Source organism: Centruroides vittatus, unplaced genomic scaffold (assembly GCF_030686945.1).
Source record: "Centruroides vittatus isolate TY-2023 unplaced genomic scaffold, ASM3068694v2 contig_962, whole genome shotgun sequence".
NCBI classification, from domain to species: Eukaryota; Metazoa; Arthropoda; class Arachnida; order Scorpiones; family Buthidae; genus Centruroides; species Centruroides vittatus.
This window is the reverse complement of record NW_027122638.1, coordinates 145,236-165,596: the sequence shown is the minus strand read 5'-3', so window position 1 is coordinate 165,596 and position 20,361 is coordinate 145,236. Positions and strand designations below refer to the sequence as shown.

Sequence of the window (20,361 nt, the reverse complement as noted above, 5' to 3'; positions counted from 1 at the left end):
TGTGTCCTCTTGCACTGGCTTGGTTTCCATGGAAACAGCATCCTCTTTGCTCCATTGGGCATCAACAGACTGGAGTGGAAACAGAGTCCTCCTTCAGATGCTAAATCTTTGAAGAATGCCTTCGAAAACAAAAACAAATTGTTAAACTTATCGCAAAAATAAACAGTAAATAAGCGACAAGTAAGGTATTTATTTTACTTTAGATTGCCATTAAATATAAAATTTTGTAATTTATTATTTAAAACATAACTTTTTCGAATGATACACGATTCATTTTAATAGTAAATAATTAAATATTTATTTATCAAAAATATACCTCGTTTATTTAAATTGAAAAAAAAATAAATAAAAATACTTAAATTATTTTTTTTTCAAATATTTTATTTAATACTCTCCGTTTAAAACAATTTTACTATTGTTTTCATAAGTAAAATTATACAAATGTCATTAAAAGAAAATCAAAAATGGGGGGATGTTTTTCTTCCCGAATTTTCTTCTCTTTAGTGGTAAAGGTCATATATAACTGCTTGTCTTTGCATCTAGAAAAATAAGGATAAGTAAAAATTCCACAGAAAACAAATTTAACAGTTAGTTTTAGAAATTCCGTCATTTCAATTTTACTTTACATTCTTTCATTTTGTAACTAAAAGTTTACACTTATCCATTATGAGATTTTATTAAAAGCATAAAGGTACAAAAAAATAAATAAATAAAATTTGCACTTAGGAATTTTCATGATTCCATCTTAATCTCATGATGCCATATTTAAAATCTATAATGCATTTTTTTTCTCCCCCGAATTTCAATGCATACTCATGAAAATCAATAAAGGTCGCTTCGGACGATGATAAAATTATTAGGAAATTTAGTTAAATCTAGAAAAAAAATAAGCTTAAATTCTATATACATATATATTTATTTATTTTATATGATGTTTTATTTTATTTAATAGAAATGCCATGAATCATTTTGTAATTAATATATGCAAGATAATGCCATCGACCTACTTATTATGCCATTAAATACGTCCTTAAAAATTGAAGATCATTCATTTTTAATATGAAGAAATAGTTCAGTTAATAGTTCGGATAGAAAACGATGCCAAACAGAGAGAGAGAGGGAAATAATATAATTTTTTTTAATTTTATAAAAATATTAACATATTTATTAATTTAAAATAAAGAAAATTCTTTTGTTTAATAAATAATCCAAAATCGAAATTAATTTACTTAACAATTTCTTTTAATTAAATATATAAGTATGAAAATTAAGTTTCTGTTGTGTAATATAACAGAATTAGTCATAAGTTTTTAATTTGTGAATTTAAAAAAAAGTAAAATTCTATTTATATTAAATGTTTCCCTAAAAGAATTCTCAGTTATTCACTTATCTACAATTTAAATAATATTCTTGTAGAACAAAAAAAACAACTCGCAACTTCTCTAGATTAATTGAGTAAGCCCTACGTATGCAATTATAGGCATTAGTATTTTCTAAAGCCTCCTAATTTTAAAGAATATGAATATAAGTGGCGCAGGTGTTCTAATACAGTCTCTAATTAATTAATTTTTCTTTAAAATTAAAATCAGTGTTGAATGGAATTGCTTTCTTTTCTAATTGCTACACAGTAAATTAAAAAAGACACTAAATTAAGTGATTTTTCACATTAAAATATTTTAAAACGGCTAAAAATAAGGCCACAATTTGGAAAAAATAATTATTTTTATTAATGTTCATAACTTATTTGCATTTCTTAATACTTTTTAAGATGTCTGTCTGTAACTTTCTAAAATTATGCTATAAATTCTGTATATAGCTGCTTTATATTTATGTATATGAGTGTGTGTGTGTGTGTCTTTTTGTTTATGTGGAGAAAATAGAATTGGGAATTTTAATATTGTCACTCTACTAACTTGTTTCTGACTAGCGAAGTTAAAAATTGGGGAATATATTTATAGCGTATAATATAGTGAAATTTGGATAAATTTCAAATTCTATTCAAACAAGAATTCTCTTTGCCAAACTTTACTGAATTTCTTTTATTTTCTTATATATTTTTCTTTAATTTAAGTGTGTTAAATAACGACAATCCAGCATTGGAGAAAATTAAATGTCATCTGATACCAACACAATCTACATGATCAATGAGTAGAATGCCAACATGACCACCCTGAATTTCTTTTTTATTTTTTACTTTTTATTTATTTTTTAAAATAGAATTTAAAATTGTTTGAAATGTCAATAATAAAATAAACAAAACTTTTAATTATAGTTATTTAATAATTAACTAGAATTTAAAATGATTTTACAGTAAACAAAATCGAATACATTATTCAAGTTTTAAAGTTTACTCGTATTATTCATAAATTTATGTAAATATAACAAAAGAAAATTTAAATGTGATTTAATTAACGATGCAAACGAGAATATTGTAAATGAAGTCAGGAAAATTTCCCAGATAATATTTATCTGGAAAATTTTGGAAAATAATCTGGAAAATAAAGAAAAATAAAACGAATAAAGAATATTTATTGTTTTATATTCCAAGCATCGAAGTGAATAAAAATGGACGATATATTCAATTATATTTTGTATCTTTTGGAAAGAAACTGTTAAGGAATCAGATAATTTAACGGCTTAGCTGGAAAAGTTCTCTCTTCCCCTTTTGGAGTTGATGTCGAACGTCATATCCTTGTCGATCTTAATCTTCTTTCCTTCCTTACCGATCTCTCTCTCTCTCTCTCTCTTTCTTTCTTTCTCTTCATTCCCCCTTTAACTAATACCTTCATTTTTCTACTTGAAACATATCAATGCAGTAATCATGCAAAATATTTCTGCTTCATGTACTTTCACTCTTACGCTTGCAAAAAAAATAAATAAATAAATACCATCTAAAAGTAGGTCATGCCAGATATCCAAATTACATATTTAATAAAAATTTCTAACTACTACTTTTTTTGGACATAAGAAATTTTATGAAACACGCACATATATATTTATTATACTTTAAAAGAATATATATATATATATATATATATATATATATATATAATATATATATATATATAAAATATATATATAAATATATATATATATATATTTAAACTTTAAGATTTTTGAAATAGTCTCCGAGTGTAGTTTTACTAAATATGAATTTATATACAATGGTCACATTAGATTTCAGCAATACTCTTCTACGCAATATATATATATATAAGATCTGGAATGTACCTTAGGCATTTCTAGAGGATGTTTACTTTTTGACTGGACCATGCACATGTCTCGTTATTCACCAGAACGGACTTTGGAAACAACACAACGACTAATACATTGGAGGTACAAAGAATCCCTTAGGACGTCAAAAAATATCTGGTCCATTTGGAAAAAAATGTCTTTCTTTAACATAGAAAGTGAAAAAGAGCAGGGGTGTATTTTCTTCCTTTCTATTATTGTCATATAAAAAGCATTATACGGTAGGCTGTTTTCTATACTTCCTATACCTCAGGAAGTATAGAAAAGATGTGTACTGATGGAAAAGTTACTTTTTGAAGTAGTACATGCAATTGTGTTTTTCTTCATTTTTCAACAATTTAAATAAAATGCTACTAAAAGAGTTACGAGAAAAATACAGTAAAACTTTCGACGTTTCAATAATAGAATAAATTTTCATTTTCTATTTTAAACATAAAAGGAGGAAAAAAATTATTTAATTTTTAGAAAAGTTAAAAGGAAGTATCTACATTATTATTATTATTATTATTACTACTTTTAATCTTATTAAACTTTTCATTTATTATAGAGATTTTTTTTATATGTTTATTATTATTCGACTCGTTCTTACTTTAATTTAATTATTATATTCCTCAATTGCTTAAAGCTATCTGACATATAAAAGCTTACTTATCTAATTAAAAAAATAAACATATTTTATGATAAAACTTATTTAATTTATTTTAAAAGTAAGGATAAAAAAAAGGAAAGCGTTGGTTGTTTTCACCATTTTCTCGTTTCGCTGAAATTGCTTAGTTGCTGGTTCATTGGAACGTGACTTTTAAATTTGACATTTATCTGGGTAAGAGACACAGGTGGGTTAATACACGTGAGTGTGCCACGTTAGTTCTGTTGCCTAGCAACCCTGTCATTTAGTCATATCATCTCTGGGAAATTCATTGGTTGACCCAGTATGACCATTTCAAATCAATACGTAACGTGACTCGAATGTAAAAGTTCTAAGCGAAAATTAGCATAAGAACCAAAATATACATCACTCTCGTTTAAATATCATTTCGTTTTATTTATTTTTTCTTATTGATTTTGTTTTAAATGTTAATTATTTTATTAAATTATGTTTATTATTTACTTTTCCTTCGTGTAATAAACAGTAAAAAGTAGTAAATAATTAAAAACATTATTTATTAAATGTTTATAAATTAAATTAATTAAAAGAAAACAAAATTTACGAGTAACACATTTAATTCTTATCAAAATATATGGGGCTTGAAAAGAATACGTCACGTTCTACAATAATGACTCAGTTTTATAGGGCTACGCGTTATTTATACTCCAATAAGTCTATATATATACCGTATATATATATATATATATATTTTTTTTTTTTCTTTCCTTTGTTGATTGTAAAGAGAAATGAATGGTCTACTTCCACTTGGAACGATTTCTAAGTCACGCTAATATCTTAGTTTCAGTCAAAATTGGATTTAGCTTAATAAAATATTTCATCCAAGTTATAGTAACGTTATTTTTTATGTATTATATATCTTTAGCGTTTTGAATTGGAGTTAGTCCAATTTCCAAATTATTCATTTCGTACCAACTTTGTTGTGATGTTATCTACAAATGAATAAAATATAACAATAAAATACGGCATTCATAAAATATACTTGTAAAAGTCATAAACATCTCGGAAGATAGGGGGAAAAAGGACAGATGTTTCAAATAAATATTACATAATTTTCGATACGAATTTAAACCCGGATGAAGAATAAATTCAATAAAAATCAACACTAAATGCGAGTAAATATAAATTGTAATGTTTTCTTCCTCTTTTCTGTTTTATTTTTTTTTTCCACGTTATTTTTCCTATTCGATGGATTTAATATAGAAATAACCTGCCTTTTCTATGACTATAATATCGTAAAAACGACTGAAGTGAATGAGAATTATGTGCAATGTACGATATGTATGCTGTATACAGCTTTTATATGTCTTTTTTCACTTCATTTTTCCTCGTCCAAACTTTATGATCTACCCGATATGAGTTTCACTATATTTTTCTTTTTATTATTAATTTTAAATATTTTCAATTTATAATATATTTAAATTTCGTTTTCCTTGTTTTTTTCGGGGGGTGGAGTTAGTATTTCCAATTTAATTTCTGTTTGTTACAACGTTACGATTTTCAGAGCGAGTAGACCTGACTGATCAATACATTATCGATTTTTCTTATATGAAAAATTTAATTTGTCTAACTGTATTATTTATCATAAATGACGCTATACAAATAACCACAAATTGATATTATAAGTTTCTTATTAATTAATTAAAATGAGTAGAAAGACTTAAAAAATATATTAAAGTCTAGGGTGATCGATAAACATACGTACTTAGTTAAGATGTAACGTGTCATTATTGAAAATTTGCAGGCTACTCCGGTGTGATTCTTAGTTACACGTAGAAAGACATCTTGATTATCGCTGTTTCGTGTCGAGCCGATACACCCAAACAGTGGCAAACTAGTTAGCATATTTTAAAAGTGCCACGCACTTTGGATATTTGCCGATATGTTGCCACAAAGCGGTATTAAATGCTGTGACTTCAATTGATCGATTAATACAAGACCGTTAAACAGAGCGTGACCATGCGGTGACTATTTAAGTCTCATGACTCCAGAGGAAATGTTGGCGGAAATTCCCTACTGCCAAGTCTCGGCACGAACTGAGATGTTTCCGATTTCCTGCCAAATTTACCGTGAAATATTATTATCCTAACTGAATTTTCAATCCAACAATGAGTATGGTTTACTATTTGGGGGAGGTAAGATGCGTAAGTTATTGAAGATAAGAGAAAAATTCCGGTTACATCATCTGAAACTATAACAGTACACTAAATCCTGATAATAAATCAGTGGCATCGTCAAATCATCTTTCATGTCTAGCGATTCTCACGTTTGATTTTTTTTCTTTTTTTAAACATTTTCTTACTAATCTATTTGTCTTGTTTAGTGACTCGGAAATGGAAAATGTAATGACGTCATAGAAGTAATCCACTTAGTAATTTTAATGAGATGTGACCATTTACTTATATCTGCGGAGAAAAATTACACGTTGGCACTGTACATTTTATCATTTCATCTGTCTTTATTTAGTTTTCAATCTTTCTCTTCCTTCTTCTTCTATTTTTGCTTTGTCAATATGTACTATTTAAAACACTGGCTCATTGGCGGTCTTTTTTTAAATTATATGGAATCTGTTAACATGTAAGAAATTGCTTAGCCAAGCAATTACATCTATTTTACGTTGTTTAATGGTTCGTCTATCTTCCATTTGATAAAGTAATCTAATTTATTTGTTTCTTTAGTTTATGTGCCAACTGTTTAATAGGTTTTTGTGCAATTTTGTTTGTATCGTAATGAGAAAATACCAGTTTAGATAGAAGCGATCAAAATTATATACATATATATATTGTTTGCTAAGTCATACAGCATTCATTACAGGCTATTAACAAGCTCTTAAATTAATATATATTTATATATACTATAAAGCCGAGAAATATTAACTGTAATAAAACAAATTTATTGCATAATTTTAAGTCGTTCAAAACTAAAGCTTCTACTCCTATTTAGTTTGGAGCGCCATTATCTGAATTATTTTAGATGCACGGAGCTTAATTTGTGTATGTATTCATTATTTTTTTCACATCTGGAATGTAAAGAGCAATATAAAATATATCTTATTAATTCATCTAAGTTTATATATCTTCATTAGAGCATAGATGACCTTCACTTGAATCTTCAAAATACTTGTTAAAAAATTACTTTGACTTGGAGGAATTTCGATTCTTCTCTAAAATTCTAATTAAGCTTGTCGAATACTTTTTCATTATCAGTGTAAATTAATTAAGAATTAATCAATTTGATCAGGCTTGGTAAATAATTTCGTTTCGTGTGTAATTCCCTCTCTATAATACTTTTCTTAGTCAGAATACAGAATTACACTAATTACAAACATTTTTTAAAAAATTTTGTAAGAACAAAAACGTGAAGGAAAAATCTACAGAATTAACTGTATTTTTTAAAATATTTAATTAATTAATACGTGAAAGTAATGTTAAGTGGGAAAAAATCATTTGTAATTTAAATATAGTGTGAATAAGTACATATCCTCTAAGCAAGAGAAACTGTTCCGTTAAACGAATCATTTATTATAAAATATTTTTGTGTCACGTAGTTAGTTGTTTTGAATAAATGGTTCCTACGCCATTACCTAAAAAGTAAGACAATTCTCTACTCCATTTTTGTAAGATATTTCTGGACAGGAAAGTTAAGCTATTGGCAGCATCTGGACATAGGAAGTTACCAATATGTTATCACTACTGTCAAACCGAAACTGATAGATGGATACAAAGATTATATGAAAGAAAATATTTCAATATTTATAATATTTTACATCTGAATTTTAAATATGGCTAAATTTTAAATTAAATTGGTTTATCTGTTTAAAATTATTATTAATATTTAAACGCATAAATCAAATTACGAATTCCGCAATAGCAATGATTTATATCCTTTCATATTTTCTGAAAAAAAATGTCCGCCATTTTAATTAAAATGCGTTTATATAAGGAGGAAAAAAGCATTATAGAAATAATGATGCAGCAATAAAATTGCAAATATTTCATTTAAAAAAGCTATTGAAATGTTTTTATTCTGATTTTTTCCTCGTTTTCTGAGACTAGAATATTAAAATATCCATCAAATATCAAAGCACAATTGATGTACAAAGAAACACGTTAATTTTTTTTCTTAAAATATCAACTTTATGAATATATTTTTGCACCAAAAAATAAATCATTAATTTATGTTGTTGCTTTAATGAATTTTTTCTCGTTGTAAGGAAGTAATTCTGTTTTTCTTATGATTATTAATTACGGAAATATATTAAGAAAAGGCAGGAAAAAATTCATTTAAGAACTTTTATTCTCCATATATTTTTTTTCCTTTGTTGAATAATATTACAAGTTCTTTAAAAAAATTTGAGAAGTTTATTTTTATAAGCTAAATTTGGTGTAAAGTAACATACGAATTATCATGAAGTTATATGACACTGTTTTTTTTTCGTCTGCTAATATTTAGTTTCTTTTCTAATATTTCAAGAAACTTGATGTAATTTAAGATGAGATTATATAAATATCTATATTGGAAAATCATTTTTCTTCCAAAATTAAATAGTTTTGCTGAATTGAAAAAAAAATCTCCGAATATTTAATATTAATTGAATATTTTCTCCATCTTCCCACCTTTCAAACGATTTCTTAAAATTTATAAATTCTCGAAATGTCCTAAGATAACATAAAAATTTGCTGGTATTCTTGAATGGGGATGCTTTCAAGTACGAGATCATCTAGCATGGAACGGGCTTGTCTTATGATTGGTTCAAACCCCAACAGTTTTATTTTATTTTTTATTTTTTGCAAACATTCTGAAACTTTTCTTGAGGCTATTTACTTTACCGATGTATTGAGAAGTTATCTTTAAGTTATGTGTTGGTTTCGGTCCGCATTTTATGTTCGTAACTTTTCTTAGCTTCATTCGACATTTTCTTCTACTTTACACTGGTTTTTTCGTCTATTACACTGTTTTAAAAATCCTAAATCTTTATTTTATAACCTTCAGAACATAATATAAATACATACAATTTTTAATATTAATCTGATTATTAGAAAAATTAGTAAATAAAGTAAAATTGAAAAAATCGTGTATTATTTTTTCACTTATATTTTGATAAAATATATTGAAAATAAACATTTACAATTCTTTGGTAATATAAGTAAAAAGAAAAAAAAAGGTTTTGTGTTTTGAATGATATCAAAATAAAAATACAAATATAGAGTTACCTCATATTCCTCTTTTCAAATATTTATCTAAGAAGTTATTACTAGGTCATCCTGGGTATTTGTATATTTTGTCTCTCGAACATTGTCTACACCCGATTGTTTTCTATCTTTTTCCCCCTATCAAGACCTAACAATAGTAAGCTTATATTTGTTTTCTATAGATTGTAACGTCAGGAAAAATATTTTTCAACTTAACAATAAAAAATAGAAAGAAACTTTTTACTGGTTATAATCTTTTATAACTAGTCGAATTTAATTCAAAGTAGAAATCTTAAATAACTTAATAATTAACCATAAATAAATTTGGTATGAAGAAAACTGAAATAAAACAGAATCTTGCTAATCCGGCATACCCCATTATAATTCTGGCCTTTTTGTGCTCTCAGAGCGGTAAAGGGCCTAAAACGACAAATAAAAAAACCCATTATAATATCTTTATCTTATTTGTTTATTATTTTTTAAAATGTATAAAGTAAACTTGTGACATTAACTTTAATAATGAATTAAACGTGCAATTGTGTATCCTTGAGCGTAATTTAACAATAACAAAATGCTGTACAGCTTTAACAATAATCGGTACGGAAGGGCGACGGGCCATGTAGTTAATTTCCTGTACACTCAGTAATCCGAAACTCTCACTAATCCGACTGTGCGGATTAGCAGGCGTCTACTGTATTTCATTATCTTACCGCAATTTGAAAAAAAAAATGTATACCTATAAATTCCCACTGTCGGCTGTCTGTTTGTCCTTTCATCTCGAGAAACCCGTTAGATAGATGAAAGTCGAGACCAGATATGGAAAGATTACTGGGAGGAAGCCTAGATTAATTATACACGTACTTCCAGTCTATACCGGAAGTCACGTTTTTAATTCAAAAACTTTTACCCCGAATGGTGTTACATAGCTAACTGGCATGACTCTACTGTTATTAGGAAAAGTATGATATACAGGTACACTACTAATTTGAGGTGGAGAGCATATAATTTAAAAATCGCAGCCAGGATTTGTAATTTTTGCTCGTTGATACATAAAAAATTAATTTTGTTTTTGTATTTTGACTCTTTTTTTCCAATTTATGTTAGATTATATTTTTTTTCAATATTAACCTCTTATATCTTATCACAATAAATTTTTTCGATAATTATATTCAAAGTTATTATTGTAAAAAGTAAATTTTTTTTCTTATTTCTACCTTCAGATATATTTTTTCACTCTTTTAGAATATGGTTATAATCGATATAAGAAAACTAAAAATCTAATTATGTTTAGGTATGTCTTACAAATGTTTTATTTAAAATAAAAGAAAATTATCCAACATCTGCATATTCTAAACATTAGGTAATTAGAAATCAATTTATTCAGAAGAGCACTTTACGCATTTCAAAATTGAAATTTCAAATACAGAAGTTTGGAAACAAGTAAACAAGCATTAATGTATTTAGTTTAAAATTGAGGAAAGATTTATAAATTTTCTGAAGATTATTTCTCATCACAATGTTTATCTATTAAGATAATTAAGAATTTCATTTAATAAATTCTGTAATAATAAAAATTGAAAATATAATTAGATAAATTGAACAAATTTATATTATATATATTTATTTATTTACAAAATAAAAATTAATATATTTTCAAAAATAGTATTTAAAATAGATGGGAAAAGAAAATCAAGATATTCGATTATTTTACTTTAAATTCAATATTTTCACTCGATAACTGTAAAGGGGGGGGAAGAAAAGAAAAAAAATTCCTTCTTAATGTGTTTAGTTTTGCCTGGATATTAAAAATGTCCTTGGGAATTTATAATCAAATGGAAATTTTAATCTTGCACGCTCTCCTGATTGAAATTTAGAGTGGAAACCTCCAGTATAAATAACATTTCCTGAAAATTGTGAGAAGAAAATCTGAATAACATACTGACAATTACAATGCTAATTCAGTAGAAACTGTCGTGTTCACGTTTAGAACATTTCGGATCCTGCTCAATTCAGATATGTAGTGACTGTTAGATAAATAAAATTTTCTCCTACGTATTTAAAATTGCGAGAGATTGGCGTCTTGTTTATTTATTTATTTTTATTTTTTATCAATTATTTTCATTTGATTTCATATACTTACATAAATATCAAATATTTATATATTGTTTAAAAATAAACAATCCAATTTCGTAAAAGAAAATTGCTAGAATTTTTCTTGAAAATCCAAACAAAATCTTACTTGATTGAATCAATATCTATTAAATTTATATATATATAAAATTTAATAAATACGCGTATTTCAATACGATTTCAGCGTGGTAAGGCAACGTATATACAAGTTAAAGTTTGATTTGAGGTTCTAGTTCGATTTCAATCTGTTCTTCCAGCTCTACTCTAAAATTCAAAATCAAGTTAAATCAAGTCTGCAGGCTACTAAAGCTTTATAATAAATGCGAGAATCATTTCCCTTGGCTCTTAAGGAAGTTGAAATGCATTGAAATTGTACTGCACCATAGAAAACCAATACTTTATTTTCTCTACTTGAAACTTTATCTCATTCGCTATCAAATATAAGTAAAATACAGAAGTTAAAATTAATGTATAATATTTTAAAATTATTTTTATTAGGAGCATAATGAAGTTGGTTAGCACATGCAACAAAATTGTATGTCTATTAATAAAAATATATAAATATTTATACGCAGTTTTGATATAAAATCGATAATATATTAAATATTTTCATAACAAGGATTATTAATTTACGGCGCGTAAATTAAATTTATTTTCAGAATGAAGTGACAAATCAATTGAAATATTTAAATAAGGAATGTTTACAGAGATCCACGTTTCTGATAAGTGTAGTACTACTTACAACTTTGCATATTTCATCTAGTTAAACGATTTCAATATATTGTTCGGTCCTTAAACGAACTTTGTGGATCGTTGATAGTCACAACTCAAGTCATTCTATAAACTTTGGAATTTTGTCATTTATTCCGTAATGTGTTTTAATTAGTTGTATGAATATCTCGAGAGACAATCAAAACATTTCTCATTATAAACTGCTAGCATTTGTATCGCAACAATTCTCTTTAATATATCAGGCAATTATTTGAGATTTTCTAAACCATTTAACGCAGAAATTCCCTTCAGTTATTCTCAAACATCAAATGACTTTCATGGTTTCCTCTTGGAAAAATAAAATTCTCATTTTATATAATGGTATTTCTTTATAATGTTATAAAAAGCTAGTATTTATATATTATTATTATTGTTGTTATTAAGATATATATCATCGATAATGTCAAAAAGATAGACGAACAGTTTTATTTCTAACATAAATACGATGAAATTTGAAAACGTATCTTATCAAGTTTGTATAAAATTACATTTTTCTACATATTAACATGCTATAGTTCAATCGATACGGCATTAAAAAATGTTCCTTGGATAATCGAACTGTTTGAATAACCGATAATTTCATGGCTGACGGATTCTTTCATCAAGAAGAAATAGGAACTTCCTGCTATAGTTCATTTATTTATTCGTGACTATTCAGACAATCACTTTAAAAATATTGTCATAATAACCTTTTTCTTTCGAGTATGTTTTCTTTTCTTCAATTTAAACTAACAAAAAATAACGACGACTTCTCTTAATTGAGACTTTTTCTTTGCATCATTTTTTTATTTTGTTGATTAAATTTATCAATTTTTTAACATATTAAATCTTATTATGGTGATTAAAATATGTGTGAATTTATTCTATGTTTATATCTTGATTATTATTATTATTATTATTTCTTTTATCTATATATATTGTATACGTAGATAATTATAAATAGGACTTGTTATAGTGGTGTAGTTTCGAATTAGCAAAAGGAGGAAAAATTAGTAAAAAATAAGACAAAATATCTTTATTTTTGGTGAAATATAGGTGAAAATAAAGATATTTTGTCTTATTTTTTCTCCTTTTGCTAATTCGAAACTATAACAGTGTAACAAGTCCTATTTATAAACAAGATCTATGGGGACAATATATAAACAAAATTGAAATATTTAGAGACATAACGGCACAAATAATTAATATATATTAATTATTTCAAAAATTAAAAATTTTTTGAATTTTATTTTTGTTTTGAATAGCTACATAAAGTGCGAAGTGAATACAGATGCATTTATATTAACCGTAAATTAGTTACTTCTTAATTCGTTTATATGGTGTATGTATATATCTGTATTTAATTTGTGTGAAAAAATGGACAAACCATAATCTACTTCTTCAATTTTGATAAAAACAGAAACATAACTCTTCAGCATCTCCTGAGATGCTAGGCATCACTTAGTCATAGCAGTTAACGTGTAAAGTAGAAGATACACAGTTGTAGTTGATAGTCCCTCCTTTCTTCCCTAGAGAGCTTATACTGTGACAACTGAGATTGATAAGACCCTGGCGTTTCGCCAGATATAGTTCCACCCTTGCAAGATTGCGATCTTTGATAGTAAAGTTTCTACGTCTGTTATCTCTGGACAACATCCGAACAGTAAACATCAGATTTTGATATCTGAAACGACAGTAAGTTAAATTTTTTTAATCAAATATAGCATATGCTGTTAAATTTGATTAAAGAATATTATTTATCTTATGTTATATGCATTGTGTTATTCCAGACTCTTGTTGTGCAGTTGATTTGATCAGAGATATCATTATTCACATCAGTGCTTTCTGTAATTTAGTATGGGTATTCTGATATTAAACCTGTCCATCTGCAATGATTCACTGGATCGGATTTAATAAATAGAAGTCTGTATCAAAATTAACTGAACATAATCTTATTACTAAGAGCATGTTTTATGTTTATTAGGATATTAAATCGTTATCATTTTGTAATTGTGACAATAAATTGGCATATTATTTTTTATTTTAAATAATAAGCATTTTCGAAAATTATAGATAATTCTAGATATTTCGAACTAACACATTTATATTTTAAAATAAACTTGAGGGTATAGTGTATTATATAAAAATTATTTTGTGAAAGTCTGTATTCGTTCGTTCGTAGACTAGGTTACTTTAAATGATGTTAAATATCTTATAAAATCTCATAATATAATAAATTAGCATATTATTTATTTTTAAAATAATTTTCCAAGAATTCTAGATATTTTTGATACTTTAAACCAATATATTTACATTTTAAAAAGTAAACTTGAGAGTATGGTGTATTCTATTGTCACAGTCTGTGTTTGTTCTTTCGTACTTACTTTAAAATGATGCTAAATATCTTAAACTAAAGCCTAATATGATATTTTAATTATTCTACGTCTAATAAACACGTATTTTTGTGTTTAGGGAAGCTCGTTTATGTAACGTTATGAGGCATCCATTTTCAAAGTTTCAATCAATCTCTTATGTGTTAAGACATTAATATCTTTAAATCTTAATTAAGTAATCGAAATGCGTTTATTTTCACGAGAGTAAAGTTCGATTTAAACACTTTCCTTTTAATTATCCCCGAGCGAACAATTTGAATCTTAAAATAATTATCAAAGTATTTTTTAGATTTAAGTTTCTAGAATCTTATTTATTATAATTAATGTATATGCTAATGTAATGCATTTTTTAAATTAAAAATCCGAATTTAAAGGAGTTTATAAGAATTTCTGACAAGTATTAAATTTATTTTATTTTTTAAATTTATTTTAAACAAAGATAGATTCTGCACGCAATGCGTGAAAGACGATTTCAAAAATTCGTTATTATTTAACTTTAAAAGAGAAATTAATAATTAATCTTGTTAATTATTAAATACTCTATAATTCAAAAGTTTAGTTAATGATTTTTTAAAGTAATTTTAATAATTAATTATTTTAAAAACTTTATCTGTAAAACATTTTTGTAATTATTTTTCTACTAGGATTTTCACAAATTAATACAACGATGTATTCAACAACTCTTCTGCTTTACTATTTCCTGTTTCCTCACCAAGAAGTGTTCTTAGCCTATGGACAAACTTAAACTACTTGATATTTTTGTGTTACGTAAACACTTAGAGTTAAAAGCAAAATGTATGAAAATTTCATTGAAAAGAATAATTGTTCACTGCCCTGTAACTTCGATTATTCTATCGAGGGCACCCTGTTACCATTCTGGCAAAACGATAGCTACGACAACATCACTAACATCTCAACGGGGGTTCAAGACGCTCAACCCACTGAAGACGACGACTGGACGAATTTTCTTTGGTACACACCTTATCCTAATGGATTTTCGCAGTTGAGAATTATTCTAACTGCCTTCTTCGTCACCGTAATTATGATATTAATAGTTGTGGGTAATATGTTGGTCTGTATTGCCATAGCCACGGAAAGAGCCCTGAAAACAGTGCAAAATTGGTTCATTGCATCGTTAGCTGTGTCCGATTTTCTCGTCGGTTTGGTTATAATGCCTTTCTCATTGGCTCAAGAACTCATGGGATACTGGATATTCGGTACCATTTGGTGCGACATTCACGCCGCTTTGGATGTGTTTTTGTGCACTGCATCTATCAACAGCCTTTGCATGATAAGCTTGGATCGGTATTGGTCAGTCACGCACGCAGTCGAATATTTGAAGAAACGAACTCCTTCGAGAGCCATGGCAATGATTTGTTTTGTTTGGCTCTTGTCTGCGTTAATATCTTTGCCTCCTTTAGTAGGTTGGAAGAAGAAAGACGAACCTTCAGAATTTCCTATTTGTCTACTTAGTAAAGATATAGGCTACGTTCTTTACTCAGCACTCGGCTCATTTTACATTCCAGCTATTGTAATGGTGTTCGTTTATATTAGAATATTCATGGCTGCAAGAACTAGAGCGCGTAGAAACGTTCACAAACCTCGGCAAGCTCCAGAATACACTAACGAACAGCCAAAAGATAAGTCCACTACAACAACTAACACAACTTTAAGTAATCCTAGTCCACCGGACAAAAACAAAAATATGGAAATGCACGAGAAATTAAGCAAATCAAACGGTACCACTACTAAAGTGGTGCCATCGGTTGTTATAGCTACACCAGCACCCCAAATAATCATCGAAACCGACAGTCCGCGTCATTCGACGGATAATGGAGATCTCAGCAGGATCCACGATAGTTTGTGCGAAGAGACAACGTTCTGCAACGAGAGATCGGGTTCGGATAACGAATCCCCTAAAAAAGGTGATTGTTCCCATCTATACACTCCGGAACAAGAGCAGAAACGTGCTTTGTTAAGTACTCCTAAATTAATGCGTTCTCCTTATGGCTCAACTTTATCTCTGGCTGATTATTGTAAATCGGAAGAGGATATTAGTGAACATTGTGAAATCAATCTGTGCGGTCGCTTTAGGAAAAAATCGAAGCCAAAACCCGAGAAGATTCCACAACAGCCACGCTCTCATTTAACTGCTGAAGCCGAGAGACAAAAGAGAAAACTCGCAAAAGCGAGAGAGAGAAGAGCAACTCTCATATTAGGACTCATAATGGCTTCCTTCATTTTAGCGTGGCTTCCTTTTTTTGTACTTTATGTTGTAGAAGCAATGTGCCAGAGTTGTACCATAGACGAAACTGGATTTGCTGTTGCCTTTTGGCTTGGATATTGTAACTCGGCTCTTAACCCCATCATCTACACCATCTTCAATCGTGATTTTCGCAGAGCATTCAGAAAGATACTCTTCAAGTAATCGAAAGAGTTTTTAGAAAAAGATACTCTTCTCCGTGGTTTTGTCGTTTCTCTTTTTCGTAAATGTATTTGTCTTCCATAATGCAAAATTTAAAAGTGCCTGTGATGTTACAAATATACATATACAAAACTCACACAAAGTTAACGACTACACTATTAAATTCTGTTTAATAGGTAAGTCAATTTTGGTGCTTGTCAATATAATAAAATGAAATAATGTTTATTGTTTTGGCTATTTTACAAAAAATAATAATAGTAATAAAAGTTATATACATACATACATGCTGTAAAGGTATGCATGTATACAATATATGTATAGAAGCAAAAATATAAAGCAAAAAAAAATTTGTAAATAATTTTTAGTTTTAAAATTGCAAATGTAGCCAATTTGTTATCTAAATAAGCATTCTAAAATGTCAAAATAACCAGTAGATTTAATTATTTTACATTTAATTTTCGTTTCTTATTAGATATTTATGTCGCCAAATTATAAATTTCTTTAATTAGAACTTCAGTCAAAGTAAAATTAAAATTTTTATTTTCTATTCCAATTGAAATGTTTGCATTAATTAAGATCACACAATTGGTGCTTGAATATCTAAATATCAAGAGTTAATGTATATAATTTAAAAATTTCTTAAAAAAACGGGAAAATATAAAATTATATAAAATATATACAAATATATATAATATATATATATATAAATAAATGTGTTCAACTTAAAAAAATAATAACAAAATTGTAAAAATAAAATAAGAAATTATTTAAGAAAATTGTTTAAATAAATATTTTAAGTGACAGAGATAAGAAAATTCCTAGGATTGTTAAGACACGAAGGTAAGTTTCTGTGATATAGAACTTAAGAATTTAAGAGGAAAAAAAGAATTTTTAATACAACCTGATTACGTTAAATTATTATAATTGGAAATAAAAAAATTTACTTCTGTGATAGATTAGCATCTCCGATAATTAATTCTCTTTGTATGTATAATTATTAAGATGTTGATATTTTGATGTTAATCCTTTCCCATTTAAAAAAACATTCACGAACATCAAACGTGCCAATAAAACATCTGTTAAAGAAGCCCATGTTTTTACTATAAAAATGACTCAAGAATAACAGTGCCGAAGTGTGCATGCAAAGTTTGTGTGAGATATAAAAAACGACAATAATAAAAATTTCTGCTCAGAGTGAATAAGGATAGTGTTGCAATAATAGGACCCATCAAGATAACCTCGTGTATTGGAAATGTGAATGATATATTTCCAATATCAGGAAGGCAATACAATTATAAACGGTATTCTAAAGATGGGATTATCTTCGATATATAATTATGCAGTCTTATTTATTATTTTGCTTGATCGGCCAAATGAGGTTGGCCTAACAAGTGTACGTAGTGTAAATGGACGTCATATGCAAACATCGGTGTACAAAATATATTTTTGACGCATTCCTAATAATCTCGTTGTTGTATGGACATCATCTTTCAACATAATACAGAAATATGTATTTTATCGGGTTTTGCTGTTATACAGTAAAGACATCCTTGATGTGTTTTAAATCTTTCTGTTCTCTAAAATCATCTTATGTACAAATGTCACCGGTGTACTATATGCTTTACCTTTGTCACTGTAGCTTTCTGTATGCACCGTTTCTGAACACAATAAAACTGTCTATAGAAAGATTCATGTGCTCTGTTTTCGTTGGGGGAAATTTTAGATTCTTTCGACAACATAAAATATTGTGCTATATATCATTACAGGAAGAAACCTGTCTTGTGCAATTTGGTAATGTCACAGTACTGTCGATCATTTTTCCGTTTTTTAATACAGAAAAAAAGGACATTGTGTCCGTCCAATCGTTCAATATATGTCCATAGCTGTAGGTTTACAAGTAACTTAGTATTGTATTTTATATACTTGTCCATAGAAACGAATTACTTTTTAGTTCTTTATTCTTCAAAATTGACTAGTTAATTATGCGATTACTAAACAATTACATGTAAACATGGATCTACGTTGTTCTCTAACAACGATTTCTGTATAGCAATTGCAGATAGATACGCAATTACATGATCGAAATCTCTATGTACACTTTAATTTAGAACGATCATGTACGAATTTTCTACAGTAGACTAATATGTACAGGATTAATATAAATGACTTGAATTATATTATAATCGGCTTGAAATTTAATGAACTAACATGGAATTTAATTGTTAAAAGACCTTAATTTATATATGTATATATATAGATAAATGTATTCATGCTAAATGTGTCACAATTATTGATTGCAACTTAATCATATATACCAATAGGAAATTAACAACGTTTCCTACAAACTACAAACGGAATTCTATAATTAATATTACAAAAATAAGAAATAATGATATATAAACAGTAGGTATTTTATAAAAATTAAATAGAATTTATATTTATCAGAATACATTCGATAGGCTAAGCTACTTACTCGGTAATTCAAATTGTTAACAATTGAATTATCGAGATCAAAAAGGATAAAAAAGCATTTTTTTAAAAGTAGAATAAATTAAAACTAGATACATTTATAAAATTAATGAGATTGTGTTTTGATAAATTAAAATCGATAAAACCCATTATACAATTTTATACAACCCTAAATAATGTTTAAAATTAGTTCTTAAAGGAAACTACAAAGAGACTATAGTCCATGGTTAATCTATCAAACTATTCAATTGCTCCACATTATTATCTACTCAAGATGAAGCGGTTCCATCTCAACCACCTAATTTCTCGCTATTACCCTTTCTCCGCTGGTGTCCTGCACCATGAAATATTTCCAAACGATGGAGAGTTTACCTCTGTACAATCTATCAGTGCCACCAGCATCCATTAGTTCGATAGGCGAAGATTGCAGATAGATCAGATCCAGCTTCGCTAAGTCTTATTAATTACATTCAACGAAGAGCTTTGCTAAACGTTCATCTTCACACGTTTACTAACTAAAAATAAAAATTAAAAAAAATTAAGTTTCCATATATTTTTCATTTTAATAATTTTTGTAAACTTGCAAAATATTATCTCATTATCACCGTAATTTTTTAACTTAAGGCATTAAACATTCTTTATTTAAACACGAAAAATATAAATAATGCTGTATAATTACATTTCTAAAAAATGAAAAATTATCATTTTATTAATGGGTTGTTGCTCCTTCCATTATAATAAAACTACATTAAATTAAAAAATTATCAACTTATTTATTTTAAATTTGCTTGCACGACATAAAAATCTTATCTTTTATAATTACACAATAAAAATTATCATTAGATATTTACTGAAGAGAAGTGATTTTTGTCGTGTCGAGTATGCAAATTTGAAACACGAAATAAACTGATTTTTCCATGAATCATTATATTCTATGTATAATAAAAAATAATTTTATGTGAATTCTTTAGAAAAATGACTATTGAAATACATAAATCCTTCTTTTCTTTATCGTAGATGCAGTTAGAAATAAAAATAAATATAACTTTTATAAACTGAGTGAAAACATACTGCAAGCTTCTTGAA

General features: G+C 27.2%; 1 protein-coding gene across 1 annotated transcript in view; it reads left to right on the top strand.

Moving 5' to 3' along the window:
* The window catches only part of LOC136985354 (alpha-2C adrenergic receptor-like), a 69,090-nt gene extending 51,639 nt beyond the window's left edge, over positions 1 to 17,451 (top strand). Inside the window, exon 3 of the mRNA XM_067282623.1 lies at positions 15,026 to 17,451. Within this exon, the coding sequence (XP_067138724.1) occupies positions 15,175 to 16,809 (1,635 nt within the window). The 5' untranslated portion in view covers positions 15,026 to 15,174 and the 3' untranslated portion in view covers positions 16,810 to 17,451. The remainder of the gene's footprint in view (positions 1 to 15,025) is intronic.
* Positions 17,452 to 20,361: the final 2,910 nt, after the last annotated feature.